The sequence below is a fragment of the Manis pentadactyla genome, chromosome 2, assembly GCF_030020395.1.
Source record: "Manis pentadactyla isolate mManPen7 chromosome 2, mManPen7.hap1, whole genome shotgun sequence".
Classification (NCBI taxonomy): Eukaryota; Metazoa; Chordata; class Mammalia; order Pholidota; family Manidae; genus Manis; species Manis pentadactyla.
In genome coordinates, this window is record NC_080020.1 from 126,189,721 (window position 1) to 126,207,998 (window position 18,278).

The 18,278-nt window shown below is 34.3% G+C and overlaps 1 protein-coding gene across 4 annotated transcripts in view; it reads left to right on the forward strand.

The window, feature by feature from the left end:
• The window catches only part of CDH18 (cadherin 18), a 1,060,019-nt gene that overhangs the window by 778,199 nt on the left and 263,542 nt on the right, over positions 1 to 18,278 (forward strand). For all 4 annotated transcript variants that reach the window (XM_036896722.2, XM_057496160.1, XM_036896723.2 and 1 more), the window contains one exon: positions 10,669 to 10,963. In XM_036896722.2, the coding sequence (XP_036752617.2) occupies positions 10,669 to 10,963 (295 nt within the window). The remainder of the gene's footprint in view (positions 1 to 10,668; positions 10,964 to 18,278) is intronic.

Genomic DNA, 18,278 nt, shown 5'->3' on the forward strand with positions numbered 1-18,278 from the left:
GGGCAGATAAATAGAAAATATCTAGTTTGAAGGGAATTATGTAGACAGCTGGGAACTTTTGGAACCAGATCATTCAGCTTAGTTTGGCTGAAAATTAGTGTGATTGGTGAAGGGCCCAAAGATGCAGTTTGCCACAGAGAAGCCAAATAAACATGTATCCCATCTGAAGGCTGTGGGAAGCTCTCAAGTGTTTTATTTAGGAAAGGATAGAATTCAAATTTATAAATAACACACTGAACCGTAGTGTCTGGAATGTGAGTGGAACAGAAACAGGGAGGTAATGAGACCGCATTAGGGGATAATGGCAATAATCTAAGTTAGAAAGTATAACTCAGCAGTGGCTGTGACGGAGAGAAGGGGTGGAGATATGAGAGGTTTTAAAGAGAGAAGCAGAAGAATTTAGGAAATTTTTTTTAGGAGACATTAAGAAAGAAAAATCATCATTGATGTATAAAACCTCATCTAGAGTGACTGGAAGAAAGTAGGATAACTCTGGTTATTCAATCTGAGAGGAAACACGAAGATATATGCAATGGGTTCAGACTTATAACTGAGTAACTTCGACTTTATGAATAAGAAGTGTCTGGCTAACATTTCCACTCTAAATAAGCTAGACTGAGGGGCAAATTGATGAACAATCACAAACTACAGAATTTTCATTTCAACATGCAGTTATGTGGGCTCAACTCTGGGTTGAATAACCCCATATTCGGGCACTGAATAGCTCAGCAAGGCATGTTGAACTGTCTTCTTCATTCTGCCTCAATCCAGGGTTGAGGATGAACTCCTGTCCATTAAGAAGCTTCATTACTCCCATGTCCTGCAATACTTCAGAGTTTGGCATTCTTTCTCTTGCATTGTGTTATATTTATCATTTAAATTTGTTATTTAAATATATCATTTAAAAATGTTATTCAATTACTCAGAGATATTTGATAACTTTAAAGCAATTCCTGTTGAGTAATAGAGTTAAATCCAGAACACATATGATTAAAACATTTTCAGAATTAAAAAAATAATTCTTGAATAACTCATCTTTTTAGAGAAACAGGGAATAGAGAAACAGGACCATACATGAAGACTCTGTGTCCTTTCCTCTGGGAAAGCTTCGTTTCACCTCCTGCCTTTATCAGACTTGCCTGTTTGAATTGTCAACTCTCTGGGCCTATTGCTCTTGGTTGCTCACAGCGCTAAAACCTTCTTGAGGACAGTGTATGCTGTCTGATTCATCTCAGTACATTGATTAATACATAGAGGGGATTCAGTTCATTTTTTCTTCCATCCAATTACTTTGAATTGGTTTTAAACTTAGAATAACCACACAGACTGTGCTAAGGCTGACCAGAAGGATAGCTGAATAGAGAAGTAGAAATTATGGGCTTAGGTATGGGACCTGTGAGATAGGCAGGGACACTAGTAGAAAAACTCCAAGAGAGACTTCAGCAAGACCCACAGTCAACTGAGTGAACATTACTTAACAGTACTGGGAAACTTCATGTTAATAATTTGGGAGTAATATCTGAATTTAGAACAACATTTAGCATTATGAGCATAGCTAAAAAGAAAGATCAAATTCTCAACCATCTCACAAAGAGAATTAAGCAAATGTTAGAGGCTATGCATGCAAATTATATGGTACCTGAGATTTTCTAATGATTCTCACTGTTTTGAGAGAAGTCTGCAACCTATACTGACTTTTGCACATAACTGGCCCAAATAAAACCCAGAACCCTTGTTTAACAGCAACAACAGTAACATCTCTATAAAAAAGTAATAGATTACTACTTAAAACCATGCAAGATATATACAGGGAAACGGACTAGCTCATTCCAGGGTAGCCTCTTTCTCTTCCCTCAAGTCACTTGTGCCGAGGTTATATTCTTCTCCAACTATTCATATGTACATACTAATAACAATGAATATACCGTATATGTACTTTTTGTTGTTTTTATACTTTTACCTAAATACGATATCTCCCATATTATACCATGTTATGATTTTCTCAATTAACAAATTACAGATGGTTCCTCAGAATGAACATATTCATATTATTATTTTAATGATAATTCATAATATGTAAAACAATCTCCTTCCACTTAGGCTTTTAATTTTTGCCTCTGAAATAATAAAAAAATTTATTATATAGATATCCTACCCAGGAGTTTTAATTTGCCTCATTTTCCAGGAACACTACCCTGCTTTTGGCTTTTCTTCTACCTACTAGTTGTTCTTTTTCATTATCTTTCTAATCCCTCTGTCTTTTTAATTTCGAAGCATTGTATGTTTTGGTCCTCAGTCCTTCCCTTCCCTTTACACTTATTTTGTTAATAATCTCATCCTGTTTCATTGCTCTTAATACCACTTTTTTGCGAATGCCTCCCAAAGTTAAAAGCCAACCAAATTTCTCTTTCGAACTCCAAATTGCATGTGCAAAGAACTTCTCCATGTCTCTACTGAGGTCTCCAATACAAATACCACTTTTAGCATGTCCAAAATTGAATTTGTGGTCTTTCCCATCCAACTTCTATACCTGGATCCTTTCACCTCTCAGTTGATTGCAACTTCATAATCTTAGCCACTTCATACTCTTAATAACTATGTCTAAACACCCAACATTTGTGCTTGGACTCTCCTTTCTCTAGTACTGTATATGCACTCTTTTAGGAAATCTATGCTCTTTCTTTTAAAAAAATCACAGCTTTATTGAGTATAACTGTCATATAACATTGCATAAGGTTAAGTTGTACAACATGTTGATTTGATACACATATATATTTTGAAGGGATTACCACCATAACATTAGGTAAAACTTCCATCATGTTACATGCTCACCACATCTTTTCTATGGTGAGAAACATTAAGATCTACTCTTAACATATTTTGAATGTATAATACGGCATTATTAACTATAATCACTATGCTATACATTAGATTCCCAGAACTTATCATCTTATAATTATATATTTGTACTCTTTGACCAAGAGTTCTTTCCACCCACTCCCCACACCCTGAAAGCCACCATTCTAGTTGCTGTTACTATGAGTTTGGCATGTTTAGATTCCACATAAGTGATACCAAGCGCTGTCTGTCATTTTCTAGTTTATCTGATCACTCATAGTGCCCTAAAGGTCCATCTATGTTGTTGCAAATGGCAGAATGCTTTTTCTAGTAGCTGAATATTATCCCATTGTGCTTGTATCTCCCATCTTCTTTATCCATGCATCTGTTGATGGACATTTTGTTTCCATATCTTGGCTATTGTGAATATTGTTGCAATGAGCATGAGACTGCAGATGTCTCTTTGAGGTAATGATTTTATTTCCTTTGGACACATACCCAGAAGTGAAATTGCTAGATCCATTGGTAATTTTATTAATTTTTTGAAGAAACTTCATATTGTTTTCCATATAGGCTCTACCAATTTACATTCCTGCTGACAGTGCAAAAGGGTTTCCTTTTCTCCACATCCTCATCAATACTTTTTATGTCTTGTATTTTTTAAGATATACATTCTAATAGGTGTCAGATGAGATTTCATTATGGTTTTGATTTGCATTTCCTTAATGATTGGTGATGTTGAGTACCTTTTCATGAACCTTTTGGCCATAGATGCACCTTCTGTTTAGTTCCTGTGCCCATGTATAAATCAGATTGTTTGCTTTGTGCTATTTCATTGCATGAGTTCTTTATATATTTTGGATATTAACCCTTTACTTGTTGTAAGATTTGTAAATATTGTCTCTCATTCCATAAGTTGCCTTTTCATTTTATTGATGGTTTTGCTTGCTATGAAGAAGCTTTTTAGTTTTGATGTAGAACTGTTTGCTTATTTATGCTTTTGGTGTTTGTTCTATTTTCAAAATCTGTTCGTAATTGCACCATTTCCTACCATTTTCACTACTAGCCCCTGGTCCATGCATCCATCATCAATCATCTTGTTACTGCAGTAGCATTCTCCCAGTTCTCCTTGCTTTTACTTTTGTTCCTCTGTGTTCTGTTCTCAAAAATAAAGCTGGCATGACCCTTTTGAGAGGTAAGTGGATTATGACACTGCACTGCTCAAACCTATCCAGTGTCTCTTCCTCTCATACAGTGGTCCTCCTTGATCTCATTACCAATTACAGCAGTCCCTCCATCTATGGAAGATGTGTTCTAAGTTCCCCAATGGATACTTAAAACTGTAGACATTACTGAAACATATGTAAATTTTTTCTACACATACATATCTAGGATAAAGTATAATTTATAAAGTATACACAGTAAGAGATTTAGAATAATAATGAAATAGAACTATTACAACAATATATCTTAGTAAAAAAGTGTGAATGTGGTCTCCCTCTCAAAATATCTTACCAGAGTCTACTCTCCATTCTTCTTATGATGCAGTTAGATGATAAAATGCCTACGTGAAGAAATGAAGTGAGGTGAATGATGTAAGCAATATGATATAGTGTTAGCCTACTATTGACCCAGTGACCATGCATCCAAAGGAGAATCATCTGCTTCTGCACTGCAGCTGACTGTGGATGACTGAAACTGTGGAAAGTGAATCTGTAGATAAGAGGGAATTACTGTATATCTCTTCCCCAACTGCTTTCCTCTTTGTCTGAGCAGTTCAGGTAACATCGGCCTCCTCACTGTTTCTAGAACCTACTAGTCATGTCTTCAACTTGATTATTTTGCTCTTCCTGTTTCTCCTGCTGGAATTCTCTTCCCTGAAGCATATAGCTGACTCCTTCACCTCCTTCAAGGAATTGCTAAAATGTCATCTTTCTAATATTCCTTATCTGACTCCTTTATTAGATTCTTATTGCTACTATAAAAAATGACCATGATACTAGTGACTTAGAACAACACAAATTCATTTTCTAATAATTCTAGGTTAGAAGTTCAATATAATTCTCACTGAGCTAAATATCAAGGTGTCTTGCGTGAGGGTTTCAGCTCTGGGCAATTTCACTATGGATTCAGTGAGAGCAAGACATGACCATGGAATGTTCTTGGAGCAAAAGGGTTTATACATGGCTTTATTCTACCAGCAATAGGTCAAACACTAGAATCATGTCTGCATCCAACAGTCTGCAGATCTGTAATCCACCTCCGCCTCTGCCTTGGCCCAGAACACTGGGCAGAGCTCTTTATATAGTGACTCAGTCAATAATAGCTCATTGCCTGTGGGTGTGGAAGCAGTAGCCTAGCAGAAGGCCAATTACATCATCAAGTAGTTTGGGGTCAGGTGAGGATCCTGGCCATAGAAACTTCCATTTTCCCCATACAAGGTATGGACAGAACTTCATTCCTTCCTACAGTTTCTGGGGAAGGATCCCTTTCTTTGCCTTTTCTAGCTTCTAGGTCTTGCACCAGTATATTTCAGGTTAAATTTCATCTCATTCTTAAGGCAGTGAAGTGCTGAATGCCTTTTCACACTACCATTCTCTCTCTCTCTCACACCCTGCTGGGATAATTTTTTCCTTCTAAAGATCCAGGTGATCAGAACTGTCCCATCTAGAGAAAGTAACATAATTTACCCACCTCAAGTTTAACCCCAGGCATATATGTGATGTTCTTTTGCCATATAAAATAATATATTCACGGGCTCCCAGAATAAAGACAGACGTCTTAGAGGGGCCAATAGTCTGTCTATTACATTCTCTTATTTAATGTTGCAATCCCTCTGTAACACCTCAACCACCTTTGATATTTCTTCTCTATTTTATTCTCTCCTTTTTAAGTGTGGGTCTCATCACTTTCTAGCATACTGTGTATGAGTCACATTTTCTACTTACTGTATACTTCTCACTGGAATGAATGTAGGCTCTACCAAAGTAAAAATATTTTCTGCTTACTGTATACTCCACACATCCATTGTCTTCCTACCCACTATGTTTAAGCAATTACTGCTTTCTTCAAGAAAAAACTGAATGAACAGTAATGGTGGAGTTTGAATGGGGATGAAATCACAACACCTTTGAATGTAGAGGTACTAGTTTAGGCCATTTTCTTTTTCTGGAATGGTATTAATGTTTTGTGTACTATGAGATTTTTTTTTCTTTAAACCAGCTGCTAGAGTCATCTCTTTCTTGATTAGACCCTGATGAGAGGTAAAAGAAGACAGATTGATTCTGATAGAGAATAAGTATTCCTGTGCTTTGTATCTCTCTGTCCAATTCCATTTGATTGATTACTTTTTAAGGCTTCCCAGCAATTAATAGTGAAATTCACAACCACTGGTTGCCTCCTGCAGTGTACAAATATTTGGTACATTTGGATGGGCTCTTAACAGCTGATGGATGTGGAATTATGAAAATATCAAACTTCAGAGATAGTTCATACTTTTTTAGTCTTGTATGTTAATACCCCTAATCTGGGATTCAGAAGATATGATATGTATTATTATTATTGTGTTGCTTCCTGCTGATTTTTCCCTCCTCCTCTTTATTCACTAGTTCCTCCTTTAAGAATACATATAAAGAAATTAAAAGCTAAAAACTAAAATTCACAAGGAGACTTTTTACCTGTTTGCCAAGACCTTTGATGTTTCTCAGTAAATAAACTCATACATTTTTTCCTTACCCTCATCTAATTTCTTGTCCTTTAAATTTATTAATGTTAGCTTTGTGGATGAACAATTGCTTTATTTATATAATTTTTAATATAACTTTTTACATGTTAATTGATGCATGTAGGGAAAATGGAAGTTACCATGGCCAGGATCCTCACCTGAACCTAATCTCCATGCCCATGGCACATGTACAATGCCTTCAGGTGCATTCTTGCACGTGTTGACAATGAACTATTATTGACTGTGTCACTAAATAAAGCACTCTGCCCCATGCTCTGTGCACACAGGCAAAGGCACAGACAGATTGAGGACTTGCTGGATGCAGATGTTATTGTCTAGCATTCAACCTGCCATCATGAGAATAAAGCTTGTTATAGAACCTTTTACACCCAAGCTTCCATTGTTATTATTTGGTCTCACAGAATCAAGAGTGAACTTACCGAAAGCTGAAATCTGGTGTAACAATAAATAATTAATGCTAATGGTTATGCATTTCTCTTTTTGCAAGGATAGAATATTATCTTAGTGAGGAACCTTGCATTAGAGTGAAAGCTATTAATTTTTAGGTTCTCTTCCTAATGTGGTCCAGGGTGAATATGGTTTTCTAGGAGGAACTCATGTGAGTCACATTAACTTTCCAAGTACCATAGGTTACTATTTAACACTAAGAAAGAGACAATTTATTTAATAATTTCAGAAAAGAGTTCATTTTACTTTATTTGCCTGACTACATTTTCTTTTCATTCTTTGTGCTCTTCTACTTCTCTGTTCTCTAAAGAACAGTTAATTAACCCATGGTATGTGATCAGATATACAGGGATTATGTCTTCTTGCTTTAGGACTATAGCATCTGCCCATTAGCATAAAAATACACTCACTCTGCAAAATCTCATGTCTCTAAAAGTATATTCCCACCACTGCATGTTATGTTAAGCCCTGCTACTAATTTCTTGATGGTATAGCTAAACTGTCTGCTAAAAAGGGTTCATTATATATAATTAAAGTCAACCTTATTTTCAAAGCATTTTTATTTATTTCAAAGAAAAAATCATGAAAATCTCTCTTAAATGATATAGTAGCTAAACTTACAACATAATATTTTATTGGTTACTGAATCAGTACCATGTCTATAACCAGAGTATTACATTCTCTACTCCAAATCCTTTCATTTGGTCCCTCATTGCTGCCCATACTCAACAGTAACACGTTTATTCTGATTATCCATATTAGATGATGATTTACATTCAAGAACTTCCTGTATCTTAAGATTTCTACCCCTACTACTGCTATTACTTGCCTGCCTATTTTATTCATTCATTCACTCACTCATTCATTCATCCCTCATTCATCACTTTTTCTCTACAAAACCTAATATGAAACATGTTCTTCCACGATCTTAAAATCCATGTATTAAGGAAAATAAGACATTGTAACTATGGTCCTCTGAGGCTTCACGTTTGTTGTGGAATGTGTATTGCAAACAATTAAACATTTGAAAATAGGTATGCAGAGAAGAGGCAATCCTGTGAGTGGACCACTCTTGTTTCAAAATGGTTATCAACATAATCATATAAACTATTTGACTAAATGCTGCTGTAATCATTTCCTGTTAGTGTTACATGGAAACTCATTGTTTAATGATTCAACCAGGCTAGCCAAGATATTTTAAACATTCTGTAATGAAATGATTATCTATATTATTTAAACCAACTAAGTATTATCAACTTATATAATCTAGTACATTTTTGTATTTTAAGTAACTTTTACTGTGTTATCCAACAATATAAATACTGCTGAAATACAATTCACTGGTTGTATTGCACATTTATTTTCAAATTAGATATAACTTCTGAAGTATTTAGACTAAGTGATTAATTAACGCTTTATTAATTAAAAAAAAAAAAAAACCTTATGAATGAAAAACCAGAGTCAAGTCTTAAAATTTTGGCATTTTTCTGGCATTTTTCTTTTATCTGAATTACTTAACCAGAATCTGTATAAAGCATAGGGTGTATTTTATTTTTAATAAATGGTTTAGTTTAACAACTTTATTATTTCTCTTACATACTTTTATTGCTAATCTACATACATAAGCCCATATTTTTAAAATATAATTAACTAATTGTAATATAAACCTTTAACCCAAAACTGATATCACATTAACCTCACTAAAAACATAGATGATAATGTAAATATATCCTGAAGATAAGAGTCAATTGTCACCATTGCTATGTCTTTCTAAAATTAGTTGTTAGGAGACATAATACATTTCTCCAAAAGTGTCTTTAAATAGCTGCATTTATATTATATAGTTCTTGATTTTTGTATCATATAACAGTAGCTAATATAACGATATCACCTTTTATTAATTTAATAACACGAGTGTTTTACAAAAGGTTTTAAAAACTTTTGTTCAATGAATTTGTTGTTTTATTTTGCAGTTTTGGTCATGGATTGATGCAAAGTTGGAGATAATGAAACTGGCTAGACTATCTTTATTTTGTATGTGTCTGCTTCTTAAATGATAAATCTTTTCTCCTAGGTGCTACAATAGTATGTCAAGTCACATAAAGAAACAACTAAATCCCTTTTCATACATGCATAAAACTGTCTCCATACAACTCATTCTGCATTCTTCCTTCAGTAGTTTATTTACTAGTGAATCGTGGAAAGCAATTTTTTTTTTCATATTTTGCCAATGTATTTTTACTCCTCTTTTAAAAGATACAAATAAGCAGTTTTGAAACTATTTAATTTGTTGAATTTGCTGAGAGAGTCCCAGCATTTTGAGTCTTATCCCTGTTTATATCTTATGTATTTTCAAGAAATAATTAAATTTTGTTCTGATGTGCTACACCTTATTTTCAGTTGCCTTCATGTTACCAAAAAATATCCCCTTCTTTATAGTGTACTGTCTTTTTCTATATTTTATCTTTTTAAAAATGTCTTTGGAGTTCAGAGACTTTAAAATTAACCTTGAAAATTTTCTCTTTACTGTGGCATGAAATCAAAATGCTGTGTGAACAAGGTTATATATTTTTAATGTTTTCAAGTGTCAGAAATGAACAAAAGGTGAGTAGTTGAGGTTATGTGACCAAAAAGGTTTCATACGAAGAATAACTGCTCAGATCTCTTGGGAGAAACAATTCTTCAAATATACGTATCAGACTTAAGAAAAGACAGCAGTTGTTCCTAACCAGAAATATAGCACTGGCACTCATGGAAATATTGAAATGAACTTTTATGTTATAAATTATAATAGAATATCAGATATATGTAGTTTAAAGGTGTTTACTGATGTTTAAGTGAAAAAGTAGTTTATAATTATCTAAATGTTATTTATCCTTCTTATTGAAGACCTATTCTTTACTGAGATTTTACTTTTGTAATATCCATTTGAAGAACATTCAATCATTTTAATTTTACTAAATGATAATTTATTAGTGTATTTGAACTAATTAAAAATTATGTCCCACTTATTGATTAAATCTATCACTACTATTTAAATTTTGAGTTAAAATTTTATAATCTTTAAGTAAAATATTCTACCACAAATGCTTTTTCCCTAAATCTTAATTAATCTAGAAATATTTTAATTTTTTTTCAAATTATAAAGTTAATGCATCTATGTGCTTCCTTTATGAACATTTTTAGCAATTTTAATCTCAATTTGTCCTACCACATTTTTTTTTCTAATTTTAATGTTGAAATAGAATGCCAAACAGTAAAATTAAAAAATATATATTACTATAAATATTGAAGGCAACAGTGATTTACTGGTAATTTCTTCTATGTAGTTAGTGAAATGTTGATTTATTAGAAAGACAGGGTTATTGGTTTTCTTTTAGTAAGTATTGCTTATGAATTTCTCTTAAATCAATAACTGGACCTCTTAGCTAGAATATGATAAAAAATATCCATATTAATACCAAGTGGAGAAAAGTGCAGGAAAGTAGATAGATAATGGTAGAGAATTAGATGATTATAGTAATGCATGAGACACTGTGGAGAAAAGACAAGTGATGACGTTTAGAGGGCTTTTCAGAGAATACCATATGACCTTGGGATATAATTGCATGTTAAGTGATGCCATGTTTATTTTACAGCTGCACTCCAATTCTGACAAAGGTGATGGGTCTGTCAAGTACATCCTTACTGGAGAAGGTGCTGGGACTATATTTATCATTGACGATACCACGGGTGACATCCACTCAACGAAAAGTCTAGACAGAGAGCAGAAGACCCACTATGTGCTTCACGCCCAGGCTATTGACAGACGAACAAACAAGCCTCTTGAGCCTGAATCCGAGTTTATCATCAAAGTGCAGGACATCAATGACAACGCTCCAAAGTTCACAGATGGGCCGTACATCGTCACTGTGCCAGAAATGTCAGATATGGGTAAGAAAAATATCTTTATTTTGGCAGTTAATATATTTTTTAGAATCAATAGGGCTTTCCCACCACTCACAGATTTCTGTGGTCTAGTTGTTTCATTTTATTCTTACCACATCTGAATTTCCTAAATGTAATTAAAATTCAACTCTGATAATAATTGTTTATCTCTGTGAGACTAAAGCTGGGATTTAGAACACATTTTTTGAACAAAGATTTTATATCTTTAAGTTTCCTGCATATGAGTAATATCTTGAGTTAAAGTTATTATAGTCATTAATCAAATCATCCTGTATATTTGGATATAAAACTTGCCTTTTTCTTTTATTTGGAAATTTATTCTGGTTTTATTGAAATGCAATTGCCATCCAGCACAGTATAATGTTAAGATGTACAGCATAATGACTTGATTTATATTGGAAATTGATTGCCACAGTAAGTTTAGTTAGCATTCATCATCTCATATACATAAAGATTTTTAAATGGAAGATTGTAGTTTCTTCCCTCCCAGCACCAGCCCACTTTTGTTCTCCTGAGCTAGGCAGATGGCTCCTGAAGCTGTTAGGGGAGCTGGTTAGAAAGGGAGTCTTAAATTATCCTTCTGAACCAGAATCTTAGGGGAGAAAGTAGTTGCCAACCTGGCTCCCCCTGGACCAGACTAGAACACAGGGACCAGCCCCAGAGGGCATAGTAGAGGCCCAGAAGTCACTCAGGCTCATTGGTCTCCGAGGGAAGCTCAGGAGAAATCAAAGTGCTCCACACAAATAACACTGGCAGGTGAGCATCTCTGAGGAAACTCCAGAACAGACTTCCCCCTATCGCCTTTTCAAGGGACTGACAGCCCACTGCCAATCCCCTCTGTCTGACAAATGAAAAACACTCTGTGTCCCCATTACTCCTGAGGATGCCACTGTTAAGGTACTTCCAGGGGCTACAAGCCCCCAGGAGTGCAGAGGAAACAACCATAACCAGGGACAAAGCACCAGAGAGAGAAAACTGGGCAGAAAGGTTATTACCAAGAAAGTATATTGAACAGCAGATGATAAGAACACTAGTGTTTTAAGGACACTCCAATAAGATTTCTGTACTCAATGCTATGTGTTTTGTTAATTTTTTTATAAATGAATAAACAAGAAAAAATCAATATATGGATTGAGCATGAAAGGTCACTGATAAGACCCAAATTTTTGTCCTGAAAATTGAGAACATGTAAGACTAGGTGAAGTAATTAAAAATTAGGAAAAATACAAAAATATGGAAATTGTGGGAACAAGAGGAGACTTAGAGGATATATTCATTAGACCTACTATGTGAGTAAATATGTTCCAAGAAAACAAAAAAAAAGAGCAGATGAAGGGAGGAACAATAATATGTGTTCCTTGACCTGAAGGATATACTGAATTTACATAGACTTTCTGAGTTTCAGGAAGGGTTACTAGAATAAGAAACAAACCTAGGTAAATTGTGGCAAAATTCCTAAAGCCCAAGTAAAGAAAGTATTATAAGCTTTCAGATTTTTTTAAATTGCCTGCTAAATATATCTATTTATATGATATCCATCACCTGAAATACTACAATCTGGTTGACAATTTAATACCACTTACAGCCTACAGAGAAAAGTCTGAAACTCAAATCCTTTGTTTAGTCAAAGAATGATTCACTTGTCAGGGTATAAGAAATATTTGGAGAAGGATCCAGAAAGTGTATCATGCTCCTAATTAATCTAGAAAAATAATTGAAAAAATAGTTTAAATTAAAAAAGTTGAAGTGAATCAAAGCAGAGCAAATACTCAAGGTAGGGAAATGACAAGAAGGGAAAAACTTACCAGCAATATACTCTAAAATATGTGCCTGTGCATGTATATGAACATAGTTACATACGAGGATGCTAAAGGATACTGTACAGTCTAAGAATCATGAAGTCTAAAAATTATTGCAGGGAAGGCTGCAGTTTTAGGACTTTGAAACAAGTCAAAACATTTCAAAGTCCTCATCTAGGGCTTGGAGGAAAGGTTAGGGGTAGGAAATAGCTAATATTCTTAAGTTATATTACTGCATGAGTGTGGTTAAGGGCACACTAGTATCTGAAAGAAGTAAATTAAAAGAACAAAATAGAGTAGGGTTTAAGTCTCTGTACTACTGTGGTTGCAGGCAATTCTATTGAAATGGTATGGTAGTCTGAGCATTGGAAACTATATTATTATGTGCATACAAACTCATTATTATGGAAAAACAAATGCATAAAAATCATCATAATAGCATCTAATGCACATGGTAATATGAATAGCATAGATGGTGACATGAAAGTTAGTCGAGGAAGAAACTCACTTTACGTTGTGTGCTTAAGAATGGGTGATATTAATGTTGACTCTGATTTTTAAAATCAAATGTTAGTAATATAGAACAGGGACCAGAACACAGTGACATGGGCGACGAATCCGATCTAGGGAAGTTAATGTTCTGCCAGCCCTGCTGAATATACACTCACAAAAAATGGCATTTGTTACAGATAATAGGATATGCTTCTTCCCTTTAAGTAGGCACTGTTAGTTACCAAATATTCAGCCTCCCTTTTGTGATACTAAGAGAATTCAGTTTTGTTCCAGGTGACACTTTGTAGAGTTAAATATTTACCTCCCACTACCCCCCTTCTTCTAGGAGTGGCCATGTGACTGATTCTAGCTGGCAGGATGTCAGTGGAAGCCAGTGGAATGGGGCTTCCAGGAAAGATTTAGGTTTCTTGACAAAAGACATAGTTAGCACACATATTTCACCCATTGCCATTTTCCTTCTTGTTGCCTACAATGCAGATGTGATATACAATGCAGTAGCCACTTCCAGGCATAGGAATGAAAGCATCTTGCTAAGTGAGATGGAGGAGAAAGATAAAAGATCCTGGGAGAATGATGCTATTGTAGAAAAAAAAAATGATGCTCTGGCCCTGGCCTGCAAATTCTAAAATCTTTTTTTTGTCTGTTTTCTTTTTTTTATTGAAGTATAGTTGATATACAATCTTATATTGGTTTCTGGTATACAACACAGTGGTGCAATAGTTGGCTACATTATCAAATCCTCCCAAGACCTTTCCTGAGAAAATAAATTCCTCCCTATTTAAGCTCTTCAGTTGGATTTCAGATTCAAGGAGTTACATGGAATCTGACATGGTAATTAGACAAATTCTGTGTTATAACAAAGTCTCAGTAAGCAAAGAATTAAACCTAAAACTGGATTCAAAGGAATAGTGGGAGAGGTTTCAGTATCAGCTAAGAGACAGTAATGTGATTGTCCACATAGTTATTTGGAAATGACACATGAAATGATCATTCCTTTCCCTTCTACAATGTCATTGTGATGCTAGACAATTTGGCTATGGCCACAATCTTCCTTTCCAGCCTAGTGTAGCTAACCATTGATTTCAGATATCTAAATCTTGCTTGCCATCAACTGCAGAACTAATTGTATCCATGGAAGTTCTTATCAGTGGATAAAAGGAGACTAGACATTTTGAATAGAGACTTTGAATTCTGCAGAAATTATAAAATTGATCACCACAAAACAACTAAGTAATTTGTCAGGGACTGAGACTATAAATCCTACAGCAGTTGTGATAACAATCACTGAAATAGCTCCAAGGAATATGTATTGAGCGCTTACTGTGTTCCAGGTGTTGAATGCCATTTGCAGTAAGTTCATGCTTATATCATCATGAAGGCAGCATTATGATTAGAGAGGATGAAATTGATGCATAGAATTAAGTAATATGCCCACAATCACATGGTTAGTAAAATGAAGAACTGGAAAAGAATTCTAGTTACGCAGAGTTTCAGCTTCTGAGTTCCCATTTTTTAATATAGTTGTAAGTTAAAATCTGGATGAAGCTATTTATGGAATAATTATAATAAAAAAGTAGATGTTTCCTAATCTATACAGTTTACTAAGCAAAAGATGGAGTCTCGATTCTTTAGAATAGATTTGATGTTATAATAATGTTTATTTTTTTTAAGAGAGAGGATTTGGGAATGACTACATATTATAAAGAGGAAAAGTCACCCTAAATTGCCTAGAAAGAAGGGAATACCCATTTTATGTACACTAGAATCTAATATATGGGGAGTCCACCAGGGACTTGCTCTTGAAAAAAACAAATGCTTCTAACACACCAAAATATGTACATTGGACATAGGGTGGATAAAGACAATGGTTAGCTTCCAGGTAGGTACCAAAAACTGAAAAACTTGTGACATAGATGGTGTAGACAGTGAGGCATGTGGATTAGCTCAGGGACACCTGGAGTGGAAAGTCGCCGCCTTAACTGAGCTAACAAGTGGAAATCAGATGGTGGAGCAGAGGTGCTTATGATGTTTAGAAAATGTGAAATGGTATATTTCCCCAACATTTAAGGATAAAGTAAATGGTAAAGTAATCCATGATTAAACTATAAAAAACAGAGGCATTCAATCTGCTAATAAAAAGCACAACCACATAAAAACAAAACAAATGTGGTAAAGGAATTTTTAATGTAAGATATAAATTGAATAACCAATAAGAAAGACATGAATTTAAATGAATACACATTTGAAAATGTAGAATGTCAAACAATAATGCTGAACCAAAAAAGAGAAAAGATAAACTTAAATACATGTAAACATACATGGCAGAGGACTAATTTTTATTACACAGAGGCTTTTTAAAATAATAAGAACAACATACAACCATATAAAATGGGGACATTACCTGAGCAGGAGATTCACAGAAAAAAATAGACACATGTTCCCCCCACCAAAAAAAACACAAAAAACTTCTCAAATTGCACTGGTAATTTAAGAAACCACAAGAAGAAGGAGATACCAATATTCATATTCCAAGTATGCTAGTTGATGATTCACAAAGTTGTTAATGTGCAGAACTGTTAGCAGAAAGGTGAATTCCCATAGCTTTCTTTGGAAATGAATTTGGTTTTATCTACCAACATTTTAAAATGAACATCTCCTTTTGTTGGAAAATATCTATTATAGAGAACTCTTCTATAGATACACTCACATGGACATGCAAAGACATAGGTGAAATGTTGCCAATTTCATTTTTCATAATAATGACAAATCACAAAGACACGAATAAGGAAGTTTTCAAATAAATGACTCTTCAACCATACAGAGAGCCTATGCAGCCTTACAGTGAATGAACATGTATGCATGTGCTGACATACAAACAAAGCTCTATATTCTTGTAGGAGACATGTATTTTCAGAAACACATGTGGAATAGTCTCCAGTTATTGTTTTGTTTTGTGTTGTTTTGGAAAATAAGGATGTGCTGCAGAATACGCAAGTGCATACACAAGAAATATCTGAAGGAAGCACACATGTATGCAGGTGAAGGTGGTTACTTTTCAAAAAATGGGTTATAGCTTTTTGTGTTATGAGATAAATACATTCTTCTTCATTAAAAATTATATATATATGTGTGTTATTTATAAAATGATAAAAAATAAAATGTAGATTTGTGATTAAAAATAATTTAAATAACAATGCTTAATGATATGTTAGTTTCTAATACTAATAATGGCCAGAAGTGTTGTTAGATGACAAGAAAATTATTCTCAGTATATGGTGTCTGACAAATCATGGTTTTATCCTACTCATTAATCGAGTTTTGAATCATCTAGTCATTTAAAAAAATCTCTATCCTTATATCCAGTTCTTTCTTTAGGGAGCAGGAGAGAGAGTGAAGGCATTTTATGTGCTGAGAACTGTGAAACTGTCTATTAATAAAATGGCAAATAAAACAAGGTCCCTAAATTTGAGTAGACTGCAGACATATAAACAGAAAATTTCAATATAGTGCTTAATAAAGAAAATATAGGGGAACGATAGAATGGACTGGGAGTCAAGCTTGAAGATCAGAGCAGATGTCCGTAATGAATTTTACATAATGCAAAGGGGTTTGTTAGTTAGACAAGGGAAAATTTGAGCATTCCACATAGAAGATACAATATGAGAAATATTCCTTGCTTCCCTATGGGTATATATAGTTTAGTTAGGAGTGTGGGTGTGTGGTGTGTTGAGGGGGAATAAAGAGGATCATCATGCAAATGATGAATTTCCCTTATGGTTTAGCAAAATAGGCTGTGAGAATACAGAGAACCAGAGACTTTCTGGGAGTTTGTATCAGATTATTGTTTCTTGTGTAGCTCTAGTGCTAAGAAATGGCCATTGAGCCTCCAATAACTGCTGTGTGCTGTATTGCCAGTGAGAAAAGCTTAATGTGGATGCATATTTCTTGTCGATGGCTAATAATCAGCAAAGTCTGGCATTCTGGATGGTTTAATAAAGAAAGGCACAAAATAAACTGAAGTGCATTTTGACGCATGTTTCAATATAAAGTTTTTCTTTATTTATTTGATTTATACCATGTAATTTCAACTATTATCTAGTGAATCATATCCTCTGGGGCAGGGTTTTTCAACCTTGCCACTACTAACGTTTTAGATGGATAATTGTTGCAGAAGGCTGTCCTGTGCATAGTACTCTGTTGAGCAGCATCCCTGGCCTCGAAGCATCCCTCCTACTATGGCCATGTTGCAGTCTTCAGACATTGCCAAGTGCTCTGGGGTCAGTGCAGGGGCAAAATTGCTTTCAGTTGGAAAGCACCACCCTAGGGAACTTACAAGACAAATGAAAACATTTGAAAGCAGAAACATAAATTGGAGAATAAGATGTTTGTTAAATTTATAGTCACCTCAAAGAGAATTTCTTAAGCGTCAGAACATTCAATGCCATGTATTTTATGACCAAAAATGATTCTATCTGCTCAGGTAGACAATTTTTATGTTTGAATATTAATTACCATACTCAAATACACTATATTATGAAAATGGCAAGGAAAACCTTTGAATAAAGTTAGTATTTTGTACTGACAGAAAGAAGAGTGACAGTGTGGCTACTTGAGAGTTGTTATAGCTCTCATTTAAAAAAATAATAATCTCCCTGTTTTTATAGCACCAATTTAGAAAAAGGCCATTTGAATTAGGATGTATAGCAAGGAAGTTACAGGCTGTCCTATTGTTATTTATTTAACTTACCTTTTTAAAAATGTGATCAAGTAAAACAAAATGAATATATGTGGACAGAATGACATAATATTATGGACGGCAAATTTAATCTGGAGAAGTTTACAAAGACACTTGTACACATTTTACAAATGCACATTTAATATTTTTTCTTATTTTCTGTTATATGCAGTACAATATCACACCAGCCTTGATAACTTTACCTCTTTCTACCAATTATTTTGTAGAATAATTGTCTTCTTTGTTTTTAAAC